At 40.0% G+C, this 25,008-nt stretch overlaps 1 protein-coding gene across 6 annotated transcripts in view; it reads right to left on the bottom strand.

Annotated features, from left to right (window-relative positions):
• The window catches only part of SNTG1 (syntrophin gamma 1), a 510,494-nt gene that overhangs the window by 178,556 nt on the left and 306,930 nt on the right, over nucleotides 1-25,008 (bottom strand). For 5 of the 6 annotated variants that reach the window (XM_039525348.1, XM_039525349.1, XM_039525353.1 and 2 more), the window contains 3 exons: nucleotides 19,191-19,248; nucleotides 15,259-15,302; nucleotides 15,109-15,150 (listed from right to left, as the gene is read on the bottom strand). In XM_039525348.1, coding sequence (XP_039381282.1) covers nucleotides 15,109-15,150; nucleotides 15,259-15,302; nucleotides 19,191-19,248 — 144 coding nt within the window. Of the gene's footprint in view, nucleotides 1-4,223; nucleotides 4,360-15,108; nucleotides 15,151-15,258; nucleotides 15,303-19,190; nucleotides 19,249-25,008 lie in introns of those variants that run through there. The other variant, XM_039525352.1, reaches the window with a different exon arrangement.

Genomic DNA, 25,008 nt, shown 5'->3' with positions numbered 1-25,008 from the left:
GCCTTAGCCATACCCTGAACTCACTTGGTCACATGACCAAGTGATGAAAAGTTGGCAGTGACTGAGAAAATTAAAAGAGACCATACTAATTACATTGTTGGAATCTTTTTATGAGGAGCAGAGTCTGAAAAGTACTTGGATTGGGGAAAATGTGATGGCATGCCTCTTCAAAAGCCATAATAGCTCTTAACTTTTGTTTTTCCAACTCTTAGTCAGGAAATATGGGGAGTTGATCATAGAGATATAAGTGGTTACGCCAGAGAAAGGGTATCATACAAGACTCAGAAGAAAGAAAAGACTAAACCCATAAGTAAGGCTAGTTAAGAAAGTTGTGGTACTGCTGCTCATCATGTATATATTCCAGTTACCTCTACACAGAATCTCCATAGTAGTAGTACCACATATGGCTGTGTAGCACCAAACTAATGTCATGATAGAAATGGGTAGTGACTAGAGCTGATTGAAACCCTTCAGAACACTTTTCACACAGAAATGTGTGTTTTCAATTAAATGAGAAAGTGAAAAAATATAATTTTATACTGAACAACAACCATTTTTCAGTTTTTGGCTAAAAGTTTTTAAATTTTTAACAAAAAGTCAAAATTTTCCAAGGGGAAAAGTAAAGCATTTTCTAATAGTGACTAAGGATAACCAGCAGTCATTGAACTAGAACTAAAATTTCTAAAAGGGCAAGTGTTCCAGATAACACGTGGGACATGAGGAATGAGGAAATAATGAGGAAATAATTCAGTTAAACATTGAATTTGATTAAAAATTTGCAATAATAAATAATAACTAAATTAGAGATGGCTAAATTCTAGTTTATTCATTATGGGCTTGATCCTGCCACGTCTGAGCTCTCTAACCCTGACTCAGGAAAGTACTTAAGCACCCATTTAATTTAAAACTGAGTAGTCCCATAAAATCAACAGGTCTACTCACATGCTTCAGATTATGTGCACAATTATGTGCTTTGCTGCATCAAGGCTAGTGCTCAGCACCTTTTGGGACGAGTGTTCTATTTGAAATTATTCAACAAATCTATTAAGTGAATAATTTTTGTTCTGCAAATGGTTTCTGAAGAGGTCATAAGGAATATTCAAAATGTGCATGTACTGGTTTGTTACATGAACCACATGGCATTATTTCTGTTCCTAACTGAAGCTCTGAATTACAAAACTAACGTGCTCCTAAGTGCGGTTTGAATAGGAAGGGACTTCAGAACATGCTTGAGGGCTTTCCTGAAATTTGGTCTGAATGATTTGTGGAACTAAGCCAAGTCCCTGATGCTAAAAATTATCCATGATGACATAAGGGTCTGCCAATGCTAAACTCCCATTGTAGGACTGGGGTCACAATCAGACAGAGCATATTGAATATTAAAATGTAAATCCTTCAGCGTGAAAATTGCTTTTGGGAAATACGAGCTCAACATTCACTTTTCATGACTTGCATCCGATGAAGTGGGTATTCACCCACGAAAGCTCATGCTGCAAAACGTCTGTTAGTCTATAAGGTGCCACAGGATTCTTTGCTGCTTTTACAGATCCAGACTAACATGGCTACCCCTCTGATACTTTTCATGAGAGTTTGCACTAATTAAGTATGAGCACATACATGTTCATGGAAAGTGAATATAAGATCATTAAAGTGGTTGAAATCGAAATCCATTTTCAAATTTGAATCAAAATGTACAGAGAAGACTTTTACTATTGCTCAGCTCTAAATGTTATTAGAACTTCCCCTTACATAAAGCACAATCTTTTGACAATCTTGTGTTTGAAGTAATGCTTTAGATCAATACTTGGAGCTACCTCCACTTATTTAGGCTGCCCAAGCTCTAATCTCTGTTGAGAAAGGTATTTTAGTTTTGCAGTAGATGTGGTCAAATGACAAAAGAATTATACTGTCACCTGAAAGCCATGTAAAAACTCTTTACTGCTACTCTGTATGATGACAGCCTTTCAGGCATAGATGAATAATTGTACTGCATCTATTTGAAGTAGATTGCAAATATGTAAAAAACAAAATATCCAAAGCACTAAAAGGCCCCAATTCAGCAAAGTACTTCACATGCATAACTTTAAGCACATACTCAACTGCTTTGCTGAATCGAGCCCTATTATAGTTAGCATCCTATAATGTGAAAATAGTATTAATAACAACCTATATGGGCTAACAAGTTTTGGATCATTTTCATTAGCATCCATACTTTAGGGCTTATGTGCATAGTGGAGTTGAGTGCACTCAGATATTCAATACTTGCAAAGAATCATAGGCACTTTTGGAAATGGCAGAGATTTTACATTTGAGGATTAATAAACAACTCCGTAAAAATGCAAATGTTAGGTTTGTAGTTCAGCCTATGAAACTATGAATTTCAGATTTAATTTTTCTGTAGTACATGGTCTTCAGGATTTTCATAGTTTAGCATACAGCTGATCTAAAATTGTGTTTGCTATAATTCATATTTAACTTTATCCCTTTGCAGCTCTTATTTTATTTCATTTTCATTTTCCTAATTAGGCAATAACCCCAAGGAAATCTACTCTTGCCAACAGTTAATTACCATTTGGGGTTATAATTTATTACAACTCATAATTTATAGACAGCGATACTTTAGCGGTATTTTTCCCATTTTAAGAAAAAACCTGTAACACTAACAACAAATGTAAAACCAAAAATGATATTTAAAGTGCTGCTGTATGGATGCTGGGAAGGTGTGTTGAAATTTTCAACAAATGAATCCACAAATTAGAAATCTGACCTTTACAAAAGCCAGACTTTTTAAACCCAAGTAATTCTGGGATCCCAGATAACCTTGTATTGACACACCTTGTGAGATCTGACAAGCTAAGCACGGTCAGGCTGAGATACTACTTGATATAAGAGCTCTAAAGAACACCTAGATATTAGGCAATTGTGGTGGCAATTCAAGAAACATACTTTTCCTTCTGAGTCACTAATGAACTATTTCATGGCTGCAAGATGAACTATATTATTGAAGGTGCCACATTTTAGATGCGATGTAAATTCAAGACTTGATGGCTGTGGCATTAATGTCCTTAGTATTTGTAAAAGTAGGATTTTACCACATCCTGGGAAAATTATAAAGTCCCTCCTCATACCTTCCTCACCCATTTCATTTGGGAAAGGTATGATCTCCCTGTCCTAAATCTTTTATGATGTTTCTGTGGAGTGTTAAATCATTGATCCATTTTACCTCAGAGATGCCTACATTCAATGACGGATGGAGTAATGCCTGCATGTATTTTGTAAAATTTTTGGATTCTTGAGGAAGAAAGGTACTCTGCACATGTTTTAGTCTATAATAACTCTCTCTCTCTCTCTCTCAGATAGTAATAATGCAGAAGTAATATAATAGGACTTGTAATACTTTCAGTGATTTGAACAAGGAAAAATTTATATTAGATTTTTATTTATGTAAATATTTGTACAAGAACTTGAGTAGGTAAGAGAGATATGGTAATGGTAATTTTTACTCAACGTGTCTGCAGAAGCTTGCAGTACACTAATGCACTATATTGAGATTAATTATGGAAAAGGGGGTTAAATTCAGAACAACATATTGCAATGATTCCAAAAGCGTGCATGGCGTTTTCTAACACACACCAACTTGCTGTTATTTATGGAAATTGTCATTTAGGTATTTGCTTTCTGGTGTCTACATGATGAGGACTGTTGTCTTCTGTATCAATGTCTATGTTGACTCAGCCGGGGCATATAAAGTAATATAGGACAGTAGTTTATTAGATGACATTTTTCATTGTCTTGGGGGTAGTGTTTTTTCATTGAAATCTTCTCTATCTAGCTTATTTCCATAGGGTATTAGTCTCAAATATTTATCAGAGAAAAACTATAACAATATGAAAAGGCAATGGTCAGAGTAACTGCTGCAGGACTCTGTACCAGAAGTTTTACAAAATCTGCATCATTAGTAAATATTACATGAGAGGCGCATCCTGTTCCTACTACCATTTCATCTATTATCCATGAATCTTTTAATACTGTGTCCAGTTCCACTGGGCCCTTCCTTGCAAAACAAACACCTCGTGGAGAACAGAAAGTGCTACCTTTTAAACTTTTATAAGAAACACCAGTGCTACCAGGGTTAGACTGGAAGAAGGGTACACACCTGGAAAATAGGTACTAAGAGACCAGTGTTGACATACTGATATCAATACACCAGTACCATACTATACCATACTAGTGGTTGAGAAGTATGGGGTGGGCGTTCTGGAAACTTCCATGTATCTGTCTGGAACAGTCCAACACTGGATACTATTGAAAAATACATAGGGTCCATTCTCTTTTCCTCTTCCTCCTCCACCGAACAAACTGTCAAAAGACAAAGACCCATTGTAGAGAAAAAAAAAAGACCTAAAGAACTTTCAGGTGTAAGACAAGCACTAAGCACTCCCTCCCTGTGCCCTTCTGAATTAATTGTGGCCCATTTACTAACAATCACCATGCAGAAGTATAATATGCCACAGCGTTTCCCCTTTTCTTGATTAGAGGAACAACAGTCATATCTCAGATACTGCTGTGTGGTGAATATTTGTAAATGTTGACTTTTTGCTGGTGACCAGTGCACATGTAAATTGCTTCACGTAGACATGGTTTTCAAGGAATCATTAAAAGATTTTCCCCCTTCCCACACTTGTTTTGATTTCAATCTGCAAAATGCTTTTATACTTTGATTTGTTCTTCTTTCTGTTCACTGGAGGTGGTGCCAAACGGTGATAATGCTTGTTTGTGTGCGTGTGTCCAATTCCAATGGGTTATTATGGTGTATTTATTTAAAGTTAACAAGATGGAGGTGGCTGTGTATTTTGAAATATAAGCCACACATTTGCAGTTTTAGGGTAACTGAGGTTTGGTGCTCTTTATGCATATTCTTATTTTTTACTTGTATGGCACTATAGTTATGCATAACACTTTACAAAGCAAATAAAGATGGAGTCTCTAGCCCAAAGTCAAATCAAATACCACTCTGTATTTACAAAGTGATATCTTGCAAAAATGTTTTGGAAAAACTACTCATGTTGATTTCTTAGGGGAACAAAAGGAAACTGTTGAGTAAAATAGTACATCAATGTAAACCAGGTCAACAAGAAAAGTGGTCTACACTTGTAGTGTAGATAAAGTAGGCTATACTACAAAAACAACCAACCAATCAGTGATCAGTCTGCTCAAGAGAAGCTCAGAAATAAAGCTGAACAGTAATAAAGTAATGAAGTTGTACATCAAAATGGGGCAGGAGGGCAATGACAAAACTTACTGAATAATACAGTATGCTACCTGCTCACATCAGGCTTCACTCTAGCTCCTGCTCTCTGATCCTCACTTTTGTGAGCATTAAATGCAAACAATCATTTTAATCCTTGAAGATATTTTCCAAGCTAATCAATGAAGAAACAAATTTTATTAGAAATGTATGTGTCATTGCTCCTGTTTCACTCAATCCAATTCATGGGCAAGAAGTTTCTTATAGTAGAGATTGTTAATTGGACTGCCAAGTAGTGAAATAGATGGATTCTCAGTAACACAACTCTTGTGTAACTACAAATATTTTGAGGGGGGAATAAAAGAAATATAAATTATGAAAACATGTAATGCTGATTAATGTATTTTAACTCTACAGAATCAATGAGAGCAATGAATGAATATCAGACTTTACCTGAGATTAGCACAAGATGAGTTAAAATTACAATTTACACACCACAGGTGGATTTGGATTTTAAAAAAAGATTCAAAGACACACACACAAGATTACAGCTTCAGAATGAATGATCCCAGTATGAATGATTGTCTAAAAACTAGTTATACAACATAGAATAATATGGCAAATTATTTACAACAGTTTGTTTGTATCCTTGCCAGTCTATGTACATTCATTTCTGATAATTACTGAAACATTTAACAGATTATGATTAATTTCAAATACCATGCATTAAATACATTGTAAATAGATTGGTCATGCCAATAAGTTGAGGTGGTTGCAGCGCAGAAAAGAGGACCTAGGGGCGGGGAGGAGTTATTTGGATACTTATGAATACATATCTTTTGGAGTATAACTTTGAAATTTATTTTCCAATTATAAATGTGTGGATTATTAATGTTCTGATTAGAGAATACCACTATACAAGAGGTCTTAGAATTCATGCCTAATTTTATCAAATCAGGGAAAAGGGTAATATATCATTACATGATATAAACTATTCAATATAGCATAGAGATCAACACCATAATAGTGAAAGACTGTTACTCTGCACTTGAAAAGTGTTGCCTTCAACATGGTCATATAACACATGAATAATAATAGGTGACTTACAGAGAACTTTTCCATTAGATGCTCTCAAAATACTTTACAAACAATACTGAATGAAGTCCTCACAACAGTATTATCTCCACTTTGCAGATAATAAAACGAAAACAGAAAGGAAATAGGATATGGCTAAGGCCAAACACTCAACAAGTCAAAGCTGGGAATGGAATCCAGATCACTGAACTCCCAGTTCCGTGCCTTAACCACTACATGACAACTGTTCTCCAAATAACAGTTGTGGAAAGCGGTTATCGAGACAGAGAAGAATTACATTTTGTTTATTTAAACAGCAAACACTAACTCACTTTTTTTAGGAAAAAAAAACAAAAAATTGATAAGAACTTTCAACCTATGGGCTTAGATTCAAAACCCGTATTTGCTACTTCGTAACCAAAAAAACACAAAATAAGAATGATTCTAACAATAGACAACAATTGCCTTGCAACCTTGGAACAACTACAGGCTATGAAGTCAAAACACCTACATTGACACGTGGGACTCTCTTTTTAATTGATACAGTACTTGGCACAATGGCAGCAGAAGCTAGTGTGTCTGAACATGGTCTTGTCTAGATTTGCATTAGATGTACAAGCACATTGAATTTTCCTACCACCTTCCAAATCTCTCCCTTGAATAATAATAGTTTGCACTTTTATCCAGTCTCAGATCTTTACAGACTTTAATTATGGATCATAACACCTCCGTGAAGTAAGGAAATATGACGCCCTTTTTCATGTGGAAAACAAAGAGGGGTTGAATGACTAGTCCAAAGTGAGAGAGTCAAGTGGCAGTCAGGATTAGGACTCCAGAGGCTTGAATCCTAGGTCCTTGCCCTAACTGCCTACATTATGGTCTCCTTTGATTCAAGACGTCTAGATGTCTTGGGGAGCAGTGATGTATATAGACTGGGGGAGGAATAGCTCAGTGGTTTGAGCATTGGCCTGCTAAACCTAGGGTTGTGAATTCAATCCTCAAGGAGGCCACTTAGAGATCTGGGGCAAAAAATTGGTCCTGCTAGTGAAGGCAGGGGGCTGGACTCAATGACCTTCTGAGGTCCCTTCCAGTCCTAGGAGATTGGTATATCTCCAATTATTAAAAAAAAAAGAAAAGACAATTTTAGACAATTAACATAGCAATGTTCTAATCTTCACATGCATTACAAACCAGGTTCAAGATGCATGTCATGGATCCCCTATGTGCCATTTGTGCTAGTGATGTAATGGCACTGACTGTACTCCAGCCCTGAACAACAGAGAAAAGATAATAGCAAACATTATAACACATGCTATAGGACTGGCAGTGGTGAGGGGGGAAAAGGGGCCAATGTCTAAGAAGATTTGTTTTTGCATACTGGTCAAATTGGTTTAGAAGGATTTGCTAACTGAATTTTTAACAAAGATAAAAAAAAGAGGCTGAGGACCAAGTGTAAAAATAAATGCACATACACACCCTATTCACGACTGCAGATCAATGTGCAAATGTGTAATTGTGCATGCAAAGTATCTATGTGTACAGATTTGCATTCGTGTGGGTTTTTTTGTTTGTTTGGTTGGGTTTTTTTGGCAAGTGGATGTTGACCATCTCTTTTTACGTGCATGGTCTGATTTTTTAATTATCCATGTATCATTGAAATGTCTCCGGCAATCATTCCTGTGGTGCCTAGGCACTAAAATAGCACATCCAACTGTAGTACTAATTGCAGCATATCATTGCCTCCCCCCTAGCAGTTACACAGAACCCTCTTTATTCTGGGTAGGAACTGAACTTTTCCTTCCCAACGCATAACATTAATTCAAAAAAAAATACTCTCTTATATGGTATATTTTATTATTATTATTCTGCCTTTTTGGCATATTAAGCAGAGATTTCATCTCACAATAAAAAGCTTCAGAAAATACAAAAAGCAACATCCTAAACAAAATAGTTTTATGTAGCTGTCACTTATCCTTAAGCACATCTGGTGCATTCAGCATTTGCACATTCTCTTTTATGTATACTGTTCTGATCAAATCTGGCATGAATGATGATCATTTTAATGTTCACGTAAATAGTCTTTATCTGGGATCAACTAAGGGTATGAAGCAATTCTCCACCCCCGAACTTCTCCATAAATGCCAATATTATGGTACTGTACTACATGGACGCAAAAATGAGACTAGAGCTGACCGAAAACATCAGATAGAAAATTGAAATTATGATATAATTAGGTCATTTTGGGGATTCAGACTGATATCTGCAAATAAAAAAACCCCATGTAAACAGTTGTGTAACTTATTTTAGGGCTTGTCGATGCGGGGAGTTAGTGTGCGGCAAGCCAGGTTGTGAATTACAGTGCACAGCATGCTGTGCACTAATGTCCTTTATGATCACTGTTACAAGCAGCTCAGGACTTTCACTGTGTTGTAGCAATGTCCACATGGTGAGTTCATGCACGGCAAATTAGTGTGCTGTAGATTCACACCCTGGCTTGCTGTGCACTAGCTCGCAGTGTAGATAACCCCCTAGAATATACTAATAACTTACAGTTCCGATATAGTTTAGATTCTGGCATGTCCAAATTCCACCTTGAATTCTGGATAAGAGGGGAAATGAAAAATTGTATCTAAACAAAATTCTGCTCACTTGCTTACCTCAAAATGAGACTTTGAAGGATGTTTGTTGTATTTCAATACAACCAGTTCCAGCTGTAATTTCCAATAGTGAATAAAGTATGTGAGCAGGAACAATAAACCATTTGTCTCTCCTAGGGGAAAAAAATCCTCCTAAATTATGACCAAATCCCTAGAGAAGATAAACACCTGGAAACTCCTATTAACTTCTATGAGAATTGCTAGATGCTCAGCATCAAACAGGATTTGACTCTTAGAAAGTTAAAGCAAAGCACACACAATCTAATATAAAGTAAGCTCATTGGGGAAGGAACCATCTTTTTGTTCTACGGTTGTACAGCACCTAGCCCAATGGGGTCCTGATCCACGACGGGGGCTCATTGGCACTATGCTAATACAAATATAAAAAGTCTGTTAAAAGTATCAAAGGAAAGAAATGGGTTTGTTAGAATGTAAATCAATGGCTGTTTATGGAAACAAATGGATTGTCTTAATCCATTTCCTGCGTAGCCACATCACAGAAATCACCATTGCTATTGGCACTAATTAATATCCTTTATTTATAGTGTCAACACAGAGGACAAGGATTAAGGGTCCAATCTTGTTGTGGCCGAAGTCAAGAGGAGTCTTGCTGTGGACTTTCGTGACCCATATTGTCCCATCTAGATTCTTCTTTCCACATGAAACGGTCTCAGTTAGTTCCATGCCATTGCAATCTCAACCTACCTCCTGCAAAACTGATCCAGCAGAGGACTCTCTGCAATGTATGGGGTGTAGCTGGCACTAACCACTTCAGGACCATATGTCACTACTACCTGATGGTTCCGGGGAGGAGTGCAGGACAGAACCCCCTCTTCCCAAATCTGTCTTGACTAGTGAGGATTGGGTGAGTAGGCCGGGCTAGAGTCATGCTAGGATGGCTGTTTACAGTGCTGGTTGCCATTGCTACATTTGCAGTACTCTCAAAGGAAAACTGTCCGCAGCTATCTTGGATGGAAGATCCAGAACTCCATTTGTGGCTCCCAACCGTGCCCGCTGCTGCTCTAGTGGTGTGGTATGGAGCCCTTAAAAGGACAAGCACATGCACCAGCAGTGTTCCAGCTGGTAGTGTGTTGGAGGAAAGAGACATCCAGCCAGGAACTACCCCTAAAAGTTAGGCACCTGTGATCCTAACAGCCCCTTTATGCAAGCTGGCAAAGGGCACACCGAAGACAGTATTGTCAGAATATTTAGTCAAACAGTGTCTTAGAAGATATTGTATAAAAACTGGTGACCTATTCAATTTCAATATCATTGTGTGATGTGTATGAAGAGTTATGTATGAGTGCTGATAATATGTTCTTAAAATGCATGGTGGAGGCATTTGATGAACAAGTTTGTCATAGACAAAGAAAATTTGTTCTGCCTGCTTGCCTGTGTCTCCATTGTAAATAGAGTAACGTGATGCCAGAGACAATGGAAGTTCATTTGCATCTGAGGTCTGGTCTACACTAGAGAATTAGGACAGTTTAACTATGTCGGTTGGGGTGTGGAAAAATCCACACTCCTGAGAAGTATAGTTAAGCTAACCTAAGTCCCCATGTAAACAGTGCTGGGTCGATAGAAGAATTCTTCTGTCAACCTAGTTACCACCTCTCGGGGAGGTGGATTAATTACACAAATGGGTGAATCCCTCCTGTCAGTGTAGGTGCTGGCTACACTGAAGCGCCACAATGGCATAGCTGCAGCAGACCTGTCTTTAGTGTTTTAAGTGTAGACAAGCTCTCAGCCCACAGGAAAAGCTAACTGAGAGGAGAGTGAAGAAGACAGGATGACATCTACTTCCTGGAGCATAAGCACCAGGGGAGAAAAAAATATTATCTGGGGATACACTTCAAACATATACATTTCAAAGGTTTACTGGACAATAATAAGGAGGGAAGAGAACCCCTGAGTTATCCATCACGTAGGGCACAAATGTGACCCGCAGTCTTAGAATCCATGAACGGGTGGATCCCTCAACTATGTGGGTTGAGGATGTGGAGAACTGACTGTAGATGAGAAATTACCCAATACAAGGATTGTAATTTGTTAAATTTTAGACACTAGAAAGCATTTTTATTTAGTTTTTATTCATCACCATTTCTGTTTCTCTTATCTCTGCTCAGTATCTCTTAAATCTCTGTTCTTTATTTAAAAAGTCATGCTTAATTTTACTGTAAACTGTCTCAGTGCTCTGTATCAAGGTAAATAATGTATCCTCAGCTGGGGTAACAGGCTAGTGCATGTGTTCTGTCTCTTTGGAGACAGTGGACTTAATTTCTGTGAGGGTCCAGTGAGAGGGACTGGACCATTACAGGGAACTATGGAACCAGGGTTCGCTGAACACTCACTGGTGGAGTGTTGAGGAGTTTGCCGCTGAGCTGGACATACTGGCATGAGAAGGAGCTGACACACAGTTTAAGCTCCAGCAAAGCTTTCTCTTGCTAAGGCATAGAGGTTACACAGTGGCTGCCAGTTCTTGGCACCCTGAGAGAGTGTCACAGCACCCTAGATGTTTGCCAATGTTGATGACCCCTAATTTCAGCCCTGAAAGGGTCCAGACTTAGCAAACTGATAGAGGAGTGGATGGGAAAAGGAGTAGTCAGGAGGTCAAGGGTAGAAAGATCACCATGATCTTAGAAACCTCTTACAATGCACCAGGTGCTACTGCAGGTGTAGAGGCAAACTGAAGAGATGATGCAGGGAATCTCTGTGAGGGGTTCTGCATGCAGCTGCATGCAGATTTCCTTCCCATAAGTCTCCTCCCATGCTGATATGGACCAATGGTAGCAGGAGCAGACTCCTAAGGGTGTATTCATCACAGTGCAGAGGACATGCCAAAGATTCCATGCACCACTTAAACCAAAAGGACTTTGGCTAAAGTCGTACATACTTAACCTCCACAATGGGATATATTTTACCCTCAAAGATCATTAAGACTGAACCATCCTCTCACACCTAGCTTAGGCATGAATATTCATCGGCACCTCACCTGAACCCCTCACAGCACCCCCAGGAGGTAAGTAAGTGCTATTATCTTCATTTAACGGATGGGAAGCTGACGGCACACAGAAACTTAGGCCCAGATTTTTTAAAGTGTTTACACTTACAATGCCTAACTAATTTAGGAGCCCAAATCTCATTTTTAACAGAGATTTTGTCAGTTAGGCATTGCAAGGCCAAGTTCTACAACATCTAAACTCCTTCCAAAATCTGGACCTAAGTGACTTGCTCAAGATCTCACAGGAAGTGTGTGGCAAAGCCAGGGGCGGCTCTAGAAAATAGGCTGCCCCAGGCAGCGCGGTGTGCTGCGCCGCCCTTCCTCGGTCCCGCGGCGGGTCCCCTGTTCCCGCGGCTCCGGTTGAGCTCCCGCGGCAGGTCCACCGGAGTCCCGGGACGAGCGGACCTGCCGCAGGCATGACTGCGGGAGCTCCACCGGAGCCGCGGGAACAGCGGACCTCCCGCGGGCACGGCTGCGAACGGTTCGCGGTCCGGCGGCTCCGCTTGATCTGCCGCAGTCATGCCTGCGGGAGGTCCAGCCGAGCCGCGGGACGAGCGCCCCCTCCGCAGTCATGCCTGCTGCTGGTCCGGTCGTCCGCGGCTCCGGTGGACCTCCCGCAGGCATGACTGCGGCAGGTCCACCGGCCCAGCCTGCCGCCCCCTAGATTTGGCCGCCCCAGGCAACAGCTTGGTTTGCTGGTGCCTAGAGCCGCCCCTGGGCAAAGCAGGGAACTGAACCCAGGTCTACCAAGTCATAGGCTTGTGGTCTAACCACTGGACAGTCCTACCTCTCCCCTCTACTGTGGATCCCTCCAGGCTTGGGCTATGGCATATTGGTGGGGCAGCATGAACTTTGCACCACTTCATGCTGTACCAGTTCTGTTGCTCAACAGAAGACCTGTGTCTGCAAGGCTCTGAGACCAGATACATTTATTAAGAAAGTCTGAATAGATTTGTACCTACTATATAAGGCAGCACTCACTTGGTTAAACTGTTTAATAAGAATGTTCATGTAAAATAATTTTTTATTTGCCTAGTACAGTTGTCAGTAAAGCACAGTGACATTTCAGGGACAATTTATCATTGATGTAACACAATAAAAGAACATAACATAAAAACGGCCATGCTGGGTCAGACCACAGGCCCATCTAGCCCAGTATCCTGTCTTCTGAAAGTGGCCAATGCCAGGTGCTTCAGAGGGAATGAACAGAGCAGATAATCATCAAGTGAATCATCCCCTGTCGCCTTGTGCTGCACTAATTGTGTCACAGGCTTATTCACTGCTGAAATATGTAGATGTCTATTGCTATGGATATGATTATTTGCATGGAAGACTATTTTATGGTTCTTTCATTTGTATATGCTATCACAGTAGTAAAAAGTTTGAAAACAGACATACAAAATAATCTCTGAACACCACTGGAAATGCTCAGATGTCCGTTATTTGTTTACAAGCTATATTTACACACTTTCCAGGAAAGAAATACTGTGAAGGCCAAACATATAGGTTTATTTAAAAATAAATAAATAAATGAATAAAGATAAAGATCCATCTGGGATAGTGTAGTTAGGTTAACAGGAGCCAACACAGCTTAACTTTCATTTTATATCCTGCCTACATACCATCAGCTGTTTTTTAAACTTCAGCTCTACCCGGATCACAGTCTCAGAACAGAAATGACTGGCAGCACATCACCACAGTTTTGAATGTTTCTTTGTGTGTGGATTTGTGCGTGTTCTCGCCTTTACTATTCCCTTGTTTTCCATTCTTGAAATTCCAATAAGTCTTTTAAATCCCATTGAGGGATTTACCACATTCATTTAAATGAGGATTACAGAAAAGCATATGAAAAGATGAAAAGATGATCACTATTGGAAGGCCGAAGATTGAAAATATAGTAAATAAGGGCCTATGTACACAAAAGCTCTTAGGACTAAGCCTTTCTTAGAGGAAGCTGCATACTGAAGGATAGTGAATCATTTCCATCCCAAATCGAAGCACAAATGGTGAATGGGCACTCTGACAAGTGCCATTAGTAGAATGGTTTAATCTTTCACACTGCACTAATCTGTTTCATCAGAACTTCATCTCAATTTGTCTGTTACCATGCTGTCTGTGTTTCAATGGCAAATCTTCAACAGCCTACCATACAACACAACGCAATAGTTTTCAAACGTAACAGGCTGTTAAGTGAGTACAGATCTTCTTTGCAGAGGTGCTGGAACAATTTGTACAGTGGGAGTGCTGAGAGCCATTGAACCAAACTGTAAACCCTGTATATGATGGAAACGACTTCAAGCTAGGGAGTGTGGAAGAATCCCCAGCACTCCTAGTTCCAGCACTTATGCTTCTTTGTATTTGTGAGAGAGACTAACTTCTGTACACTTCCTTATTAGAACAACATTGAAAAACTTTGCCTATAAATTCCCTGCATCTAAATTTGATTTAGGGATACTCTTTTATAATCTCTTCTCATTCCTGGTTATTTATCTCCCCTCTGCAATACATATATCCCCATTCTAAAAGGACTTAGAGGAGCCAAACTCCTTACATTATATGTGAGGTCAAAGGGGACTGGCAAATAGCTTAGGAGCCAGAATATAGGTGACTTTATAAGGCAGTCTTGCTATGAGAGAGGACATTGTAGATCTCTCAAATACACACTATGACTGCCTTTTCTCCTTAATGTCTTGCTTTTCCCCAAAGCTATTGGTTTAATAAAAGGACAGCTTCTTTGAAAGCTGATATCCATAGGAGGAAAGACAGAAGAATGATCTTCCTCGCAATATTTCCCACCAATCTGGAGTGATTGACAAAGCTTTTCAAACTAAAACGAAAAGCTAAAAAACAACAGTAATGCTGAGGATTAATAGAGATGGCGAGACAGAGCAAGCTTGGAATAAGTTCATGAAACTTCCAGTAAAGTACCCAACTCTAGGAGGACTGATTTGAGGGCAGTAAAGAAAATCTATGGAGAAGGAATTGTATTAAAGGCAGGGCCATTTGGCAACCTAGGAGGCATAGTCATATCTGTATAGAAAGAGTAATGATGAACAACGCAATGATGGTGCACCAAATGTCAATGTACATAAAACCCCCAATGATTAAGAAAATGAATACAAGCTCACCACTTCTTCATGCCTGCATTTTCTTACATTAATTCCATTAATCTGTTAAGGGGAAAGAAAGATCAGATTGACGCTGTATATCATAAATACAGATTGTAGTTTACTTTTCTGGAAAAAAAAATCTAAATAAACATTAACAGTTTTACATACCTGTAAAATTGCGTCTCCTATAAAGAGCAAACCTGAGAGTTCAGCTGTAAATAACAGAGAGCATATTTTGTCACTTAGATACTTTGTCCAATACAGCATATTGAATAGACACACACACACACACTTTATCAATTTATCTAGTGTATATGCCCATCTTGGGTCAGCTCTGAAAATGTAAAACGAATAATGAAAATTAAAAAAAACAACCCTAAAATATACCCATACATGGTTTGGATTCAGATTTCTTACTGTACCAATATTTCTAACTACAAATATCAATGTATTGATTTTACCAAAAAGTGGAGGGGAGGAGAGAAGATCTTCTACACAATCTTATCAGGAGATTCCCAGCACACCATCTCTTGGTCTCCAACCTCCCTTAGAGCCTGAGTTCAGCAGATGTTTAAGTATTTTGCTGAATCTGGATAAACAGTTGCATTGGTCCCTCAATGACTAGAAAAGATGGACTTTGCAATGCAGAAGATTAACATATCCAAGCTCCAAGGAACCATGAAGGGAAAGACCAATCCTGAATCAAGAAGCACTTATAGGAATCACTTTCAAACACTTTACTTTCCCTTTGCATATAATCGAGCATACTCCAGGTCTTGCGCTTCTGCCTATCTCAGCTGCATCTGTATATTGGGAGAGGAGGGCCTTCAGGTAAGGGGGACCCAAACCACTTAACACTTTTTAGTAGTTTGTACACAGGGCTCAGAGACTGCTTCATTCCTTCCATAATTATTTCTGTTTTTTAAACCTTAGCTCCTGAATAAACAAACCCACAAAAGGAGAGAGAACAAAATCACCAAATATGTGTATTCTTAATTTTAATGCCACAGAGTATGAACTAAGTATGTATTAGAATGCACAGGATTTTTTTTTTAATCCCAAAACAGAGTTGGACTGAGCTAGCTCAGTGGGCGGAGGGATAGCTCAGCCATTTGCACATTGGCCTGCTAAACCCAGCATTGTGAGGTCAATTCTTGAGGGGACCATTGAGGGATCTGGGGCAAAAGACTGCCTGGGGATTGGTCCTGCTTTGAGCAGGGGGTTGGACTAGATGACCTCCTGAGGTCCCTTCCAACCCTGATATTCTATTATTCTAAATAGTGCTGTCAACATTATTCATTTAAATAATGATACTGCACTGCATGTTTGCAGAATTGATCACCAGGTTGGACATAGCATAGAAAGGCTTAAAACAAGTCGCCAAGAGCAAGATCCTGGCTTCACTGAAGATAACAGCTCAACTCTCATTGATTTCAATGGAACAGGGAGTTTCCCCTCAGTTTTTCTGCTTCAGGGTCTGAGCCTACAGTTTCTCATACATGGGATGAACTTCACATATGTGAATTGAACTCAAAGGGTGGATGTTCAGCATTCCTGAAGAGTCAAAACCCTTTTATGATCCCAAATTGGACACCTGTGTGAAAGTAATTACATACATTAAGAAGCTTCCTGGGTTTTGTTCTCTTTTCCGCCTCTGGGTTTAGTTTATAGATCTGAGTGACTGTAACCCAAGTACACACACCTGGGAACTAGATTGTGTTATCAAGGACCACTAATGACTGCAGCAGCTGCAGCAGGTTAGCCCATTAAGGCACCAGGATAGAATTATAAAGGGGATAAAGGAAAGAACAAAGCCAGTAAGGAGGTAGGGCATGGCACAAGCCAGTTACTACCTAGGATTTGAGAGTGAGATTATGAATGCTGACAATCTCTGGGATGTCTCTTGGTTATTTATTGTTCTGTCCTTTTCCTTTCAAAATGGGGAAGGGCAGAATCAATAAAGTTACTGTAGTTTTTACCTGACTGACTAGAGTGCTATAGAGTGCCAGGCTTGCCCCTTTCAACTCCTTTCTCTCCCCTCCTTCCCCCAGCAGAAGGGAGAATTGAACCTGAGACTCCCATATTTCAGGCAAGTGCTCCAACCACTGGGCTAAAAGTTATAAGGTGGGTGGTATGTCCTCTCCTGGTCATTTGGTGTGTAGTGAGACAGGTGTCTAATTCATTCTCAAAAGAAATGACTTAGGACTTCAGCAGAAATGACTTCAGCAGAAAGGTTCCTGGTGGAATCACATGCAAAGATAGGCACCCCTCTGCAACCTGAACTTAGATGCCTATCTCCATGAGAAGGGCAGGGCTTAGGACACACCCATTTCCTTAGCATCTCACATTAGCTAGCTTAGATAGTTCCCTGCCGGCTTTTGTGGATCACATTCTTAGGCACCTGCCCCATTCATTGTATAGAGAGCTTAGGCTTCTAATTCAGGCTCTGTAGATCACAGTTCTATTGCTGTGGTTTTTCTAGGTGCCTAAAAGATAGGCCTTGCAATTCTCCCTTTTATGGATCCAGGCCACGGGGCTTAAAGCTCAACTGAAAAGCTTTAAACAATAGCCCTGACCCTAATTTTCAGTATCTCAGATGTTTAACTCTACCAAATAGAATCACCCTTTCTTCAAAGAAAATGAGAGTCTTTCCTTCCTGAAAACACATGGGCTAGTGGCCTCATGTGCTAAACCTGTTTCCCTCCCCTCCACCCCCCACCCTGGAGTTCTTCTCTCAGTGCCAGTTTGGATCTTCTCTGGCCTCAGCAGCACTTGATGAGACCCACCATTATCTTCCTGTGCACTGGAAGGAGGGATTGGAAAGGAACTGTAGGGATGGATAAGGTTTGCAAAGCATAAGAGACATCGGTTTCAGGTGGATGAAATAGGTTTTCCTCCACCCTAGTGCCCCAACCCAGCCCCACGTCACTCATTCAGGGCAGGGCACCCTCAAGTGGACACATTGGCGAGAACAGATATTCCCTCGGGAAGATGCCCTGGAGATTAGCTAGCTTCCTAAGGCTTAAAAGATATTCAAATTCCCACACCATTAACACTGTATATGTTTAGGCTTATATTGCAAATGCAGTTCAAGAAATAGTAGTTGAAAAAGAATTGGAAATGTTTTCCTCTTTAACATACTTGGTTAAACTTAAATCCAGAGTATTGTATTTTCCCTGTTGTGGTTGATGAAATTTTAACACACAGGTGTAGGTAACCTAACACCATATTATTATTTATACATCCAATCCCCCACCCCCAGAAATGCATATAAGATACAAACAAACAACATATATACACACACAAAGATATATGATCAATGACTTCATCATATATTTTGACCACATCATCTGCCCTCCACCAACTAATGTGTTTCCATGGGACTCACTCCACCATTCCAACAGCTTTGCTCCACTGCCACTTTATGAAAAAAAAAAACCAGTGTGGCAGAGAACATTGTCTCTTTTTCCCTCTAAAAATTACACCTCTCCAAGAACTAGGGTGGCCAACGTCAAGTCCTGAACCAGTGACAGCTTCCCTATGCATAATCTGTGTCAGCCTCACATGGTGGCAACTATGGTGCCTGACAGTTTTTCAGGGGACAGAATTAAGGTTCTGCCCTTTTCCATCCCTGCCTGCCCACTCCCAAGCCAACCAGCACAAGGAGACAAACAACAGCTCTGTGTAGGCTGTTTCGCCAACCCCATGCCACTACTCACAAGGTGAGTATCTGTTTCAGAGGAATGAGGGATGCATAAAGAACCACAATCTGGGTCATTATCTTTTAGCAAAATTAAAAAAAAAAGATCATTTTCATATTAGGAGAAATGGCAGAAGTATGATTTTTTTGCATGTTTTCATTGTGAAAAGCTATGTTCACGCATAAAAAAAATGGCCCCCATTCTTCACTTTAATGGGAAACCTTAATTTAGCGAAAATTCATTATGTCACACATACACAAATGGCACATCAAAGCAGAGTTATGAACAATTTGCAGTATCATATCTCAAAACAGTCAACAAACCCCAAAGAATTAAGACTCCACTGCTTTAAGAAATGGGTTGAAGTCCATAAAACCGCACCCGTTATTAGGCACCTACCTCTTTGTTCTTTGGAAATTTTGGAAATGACCACTGGGATATTATGCTCTGCTCCACCCTAGAATTAGAAAACAATCATATCTCACTGAAATTATTTTATTCATAAATATGTTTACAACCCCAAATACATCTTGTGTATTTTCCAGAGATTAACTTTTATTTTCAGACACAAATAAAATGCACTGCCTCTGTGTAATAGCTTTCTTTCTGTTTTTCTAATAGGATGGCAATCAATTACTTATTGCCTTACAGAAAATCAGTTGAGCAGGTTGTTAACTGAATAATAGACCATAGTCTATAAAGGTAAAATAAAAATCACTGCAGGTTTCTCCACATTTTCTACAAATTAGTATATCAAATCCATGTTATATAAAGGGGAAATGGGCATAATGCTGTAATGGCAACCATGCTGTGATCATTTTTATTTTCATGCTGGCAAGAAAGAGACAAACAAAAGGCAAAAAAGCAAGAGGTTTGGACACCAGCTTTTGGTTTTTTTATGTCTGTCACTGCATACAAAAAGTAAGCCAGCAGTAGAATAAGTACAAGGAACAAAAAAAGGGTTCTATGTAATGGAGCAGCAGCTATTCACTAAAGAAAACAAACTGGACCCCCTAGCATAAAGGAGCATTTAGCTTTACGGTTTCGCTCAGTGTTCCCTGTTGGGTTTGTATGGTGCTATGACTAACATTAAAGGAAAAGGTAAAATAAAAAAAGAGAGAGCAAAGGAACGAAGAGTAGGCAGAGATTAAATCTGGGGGCTTCCAACCCCCAAACTGCAGGCCTTACCCTGGCCAATTTTGGAAGTTTTCTACAAAGGCCAAGGCTAATCCTAACTTTCTTGCTCTTTTCTTTGTGGAGGTCACCCTAAAAATGTAAATCTGATTAAAAATCAAACCACTAAAACAGCTTGTCACTGTCATTTTTACCTAAAAACTTTGTCATCACATTGCCCCCGACAACACCAAGGCTTAACTTTGGCATCCATGAGGACCACTGCATTGGGTCCCTCAAGTTTGAGGATCACCCCAGACTAATTCAGAGCTATAGGACAGAGCATTGCCATCCGGGCGACTCTTGACGGCCTAGGGATTCTACGTATCCCTTCCAGGCAATAGCCAAATGCCTGTAGATGAGTGGTTTATGTGAATAACATGGGCTAGTGGCCTAAGCATGGAAATGAGAACCAGATGTTGCATTTTAAGTCCACTGGCCCTTCCTCATGGTTACCCAACTTATTTGAGGCAATATCCCTTGAACAATTTTTACTGTGTCCCTCTCCTCTTCAAAACCCTTGTGGGTCTTGCTGACTTCCATCTCCCAGAATAGCCAGATGGTCTCTCTTCATATCTGTAGCTTCCTTGGAGGTGGAGACAAGAATAGGAGCTGTCTGGTAAGAGACGCTATCATCTCCATTCTCAAAAATGTAAATGTGTCCTTGTGACAATGATGGGAAGTGGCCTGAAATTCTCTTGGAGCAGTAGGAGAAGCTTAAGGCTTCTGGCAGTGGTTGAGAACACAAATATTTCTTCAGGCTTTGACTGTAAGCTATGAAACCCATAGACATCCCCTAGCAACTGGATGCAAGGAGAGAAGCCTCATATTTTCTACTGCCAGTGAATGGGGGAAGCTCCTACAGGTATGCACCAACTGCCATGGATGTGAGCTGGTTGTTCAGTAAGTAGACAGAGAACCTACCCACTCCCCCTTGATTTCACATATGTTCAGGGATTCAATTGAACTGGTCAAAACTGCTAAATAAATGTACACCTTTATGTATTAAATATCCTTTGAGGTTTTTTCATCCATCATCATAATCAAAATTAATAGATCTTTCTTTGGCTAAGAAAACCCAGCTCAAGTCAGCTAACTTTACAAGACTCACCTTCCATTCAAATACCACCACTTACATGCACACATAATTCTCTCCACAACCTCTAAACAAAAATCACTCACTACCAATGCCTTTGCAACCCGCCCCCGCCCCCGCCCCATTATTCCTCCTTTACACGACTACACAGAAAATCAGTCCTGCCCTTCCGCCTAGTGCATCTTAGGACTCAGGCACAGTGCTTAGGACTTTGGTCTTCCTTCACCACAGACATTTCACCAGTTCCCCCTTCACAGAAGCTTGACCTGCCTGCCTGCTTCAAGCACTAGTCCACGGGGAGGAGGGAGGCCAGCCAGCCCCGGGCTTACAGTATCCTATAGCTTGTTTGTTTAACACTATATAAATAGGTGCTTAATACTGCACAGGTAAAATAATATTACTCTTTTTGGCCTGAGCACCAAGCCAAACATGTTAGGCCTTGTAAGTTGTTCCAACTGGAAGGAGAAATTGGTGATGGAGTTAGGTATTTCTTTGATGCAATTCTGATTTATTTATTTACAAAGAATGTACAAAGTGCTGTTTCCCTGAACACAGGAGAAATTAAACAACAGGAGACTGTTTCCTTGCTCATTCTTACAAGCCTCTTTCAGCCTGTATCTGACCCAAAACCTCTCTTGGCTTCTCCCAGAGCCACACACAATGCTTGTCTACGTTGTGTCTGCAGATTCCTTCTATATCTGTTACTGTGTGGTTCTCTGCTGTCTCCCCGCATATACACCTAGTCAAATACCTCAAGACTGCTATTATTCACAAACCCGTTTCTATGATTGTAAATGAAGGCAGCACTTACACCCACTTGCTTCAACAAATTTTATCCCAACCTTTAACAATTAACACCCTCTCTGTGTACTAGTCATGCCACAGGCACCGGAGGACACCAGCCTAAATGTTAGCCAAAGGAGCTACAGCCCCATAGAATGAGAGACAAGAATCTCAAGGGAGACAGGGGAAATGGCCACGCCTCTCAGATATAATATTATGCATCAGATTATACAGTCAGTGATTTTGGAAATCTGCACATGTTCCATGTGGCATCTTGCTAGACACTACTGCAATACTGACCCTGATTCTCCCCAAAACTCCCCTAGTGGATCAACACACACATGTAGGTTTAAATTCTACTTTTAAGTAACAACCAGTGGAAGCTACCTGGGGCATAATGCCTCAAAGCAGTGGGGAGCATGGCTATTAATATGCTCTTTGACAAGGTTCAGCATACACCTCTCTCCCTGCTCTGTGGAACATGAGGCTGGATCCTCTGACTGGAACAAAGCTCTGCTAGCTTTGTGCAATCTAGTGCCACTGGCCTTGAGCCAGGCACAATTGGACTCACAAAATTATTCAAATAACTGGTCTCTAGCCTGTTGTGATATGCATTTTCTTCCCCAAACACCTCCCTAAGTTAACAGATTCTTACTCAGATGGCTTCTTATGCAGAATATTTGGTAAAAAAAGAATAATCAAAACAAGGGAGGAAAGAATATTGACAGGTCTCTGAGAGCCAGGAGTAATATTATAACTGTAAAGCCGAATGTCCTTAATGAACTATTAATTTTATTACCTCCTTCAGTGATAATGCTACACTCTGTCAGATTACAAGAAACACAATGTTCTTTCAAAAGTCATAATCTAGAAACATATCTCTCTGAATCTGTGTTTAATCTTGTCAGTAAGATATGAAAACATGACTGAAGTACTACAGTTCATTTATCAATCTCAAAATCTCACTCCGGGCTTATCCTTTATCACAATGATTTATTAATAGGTGTTCAGAAGGAGATTTAAAAGTTTGAGAAAATAAATCTATCTGAACTACTGACTGAAGTTTGTTGCACATAATTGACCTCAGACTACATAAGGAGCCCAATTCTATTCCAAGTGAAGTCAATTCAAGTTTTGCTATTAACTTCACTGACACCATGATCAGGTCCAAGGCCTAAGGAGAAATTGGGTGTGCATTCCTGCAAAGAAACACATCAGCTTTCCTTTAGTCGCATGTAAAACAACTGATCTCAAAGTGCTGTCGAAACTACAGAAGTAGACAATATAAATGTGAAAAAATAGCTTCATTCTTATGCTCTTACACTGAGAAGTACTTAGTCATTCGTGCAGCCCCCCACTGAGCTAAACTAATTCTCCCTCTGTTGCAATTGTTGATGGAGCCACACCAGTGGTAATGCAATGGGGGAGTTTTCCCCCAAAGACTACTAATCAACAGCTAGGCAAGGAGTGCTGTATTCCAAGGGGATTATAACCTAGCCTCCTTTTGCTCATAAGAAAAAGGTCCATCTGGAGGCCAGGAAAATATGCCATATAGTGAGAGACTTAAGAAGCTCCATTTAGTTTATCCAAGAGAAGCTTCAAAGATGACTTGGTCATGCTCTACCATTACTGATATGGAGAAAAGATTTTTCATAGTATATAGCCAGGGCCGTCCCTAGCCATACTCATAGTACGCAGCTGCGTAGGGCACCAGGAAATCTGGGGCACCATATTTCCTGGTGCCCAGCACAGCTGCATGCTGCTCCAGCCGCAGCTCTGCCTCTTCCCCATGGCCCCTACCCCTGCTCCACCCTTCCCCCAAGCCTCCGCCCCCACCCTGCCTCTTCCCCACCCCAGCCTTCAAGTGAAGAAGAATCCACTGTATTCCTTTGTAAATTGTTCCAGTGGTTAATTACCCTATCTTAAAAATACGGGTCCTATTTCTAGTCTGAAATTATGGACCTTCAGCTTGCAGCTGTTAGAGTCAATTCTGATTGACATTCTCTGTGTGATACAAACAAAACATAATAAATTATCTAATCTGAAAAAAAATATTTTATTTTAACTGCATGATTCAGCAACTTCACTACAAATTGTTCCAACTCCCTTAGCATATGATTGTTGTTTATTATTTGTATTTCACTAACTCTTTAGGCCTTAATCAAGGGTTAGGACACACTGGGGCTAAGCACTTTACAAATTGAACAAAAATATGGTCCCTTCCCAAAAGAGCTTACAAGCTTAGCGATCCAAACTTTCCAGATTTTTTAAAGTAGAACTTTTTTATTTAGAAGTATATAATGGCTATGTACTCTCCAGGAAAACTCCTTGAGAGCAATGCACATATTTCAGTGGAGATCAGGGCTGGCTCCAGGGGTTTTGCCGCACCAAGCAGGGGAAAAAGAAAAAAAAAAGTCACGATCGCGATCTGCAGCAATTCAGCGGGAGGTCCTTCGCTCCGAGCAGGAGTGAGGGACCCTCCGCCGAATTGACGCCAAATACGTGAAAGTGCCGCCCCTCTCCTGAGTTGCCGCCTCAAGCACCTGCTTGATAAGCTGGTGCCTGGAGCTGGCCCTGGTGGAGATAACGTACTTCCCAAGGATTCTTTCACTTATGTTTAGAAATGTTATTTTATGTGTTAATATTTGCTTGTTACTTAAATAATAAGATCCACTCTCAAATTTTATATTCCTACAAGTGACTTCATAGTACTGTATACTTAAAAAAAAAAATCCCTGTTTTTGTGAGTTTTCATGAAAATTTCACCTTCCAAATCTCAAAAATCCTGACTTCTAGGCCCATGTGTTGTTTTTTTCCTATACTAGCTACACAATTTCACTCATCCCTAACCTGACAATGACATCTAGTATGATTATTGAGTAAACAACAACCCATAATAATATTTCAGAACAACTTGCTTGCCATTGACTTAGTTCATAAGCAGTTTTGAGCCCAAAATAGCAATTAGTTTTCCATGAAGGGTGGTCCTTCGGGGTCAATAAGATAAAAGCAAAGCATCAAGACATGGTTTAAGAACAAATATTTCTATTCAGCAATTTTCTTATCAATGACAATACAAGGGAAGTGCACATTCATCTCTTTCTCTGGGACATAATGTCAGCCCTAAGAGACATGCACAAAATAAGTCTATACTCTTAATTTCAT

Source organism: Mauremys reevesii, linkage group 2 (assembly GCF_016161935.1).
Source record: "Mauremys reevesii isolate NIE-2019 linkage group 2, ASM1616193v1, whole genome shotgun sequence".
Classification (NCBI taxonomy): domain Eukaryota; kingdom Metazoa; phylum Chordata; order Testudines; family Geoemydidae; genus Mauremys; species Mauremys reevesii.
The sequence above is the reverse complement of the archived record's forward strand: the minus strand, read 5'-3'. Positions and strand labels throughout refer to the sequence as shown.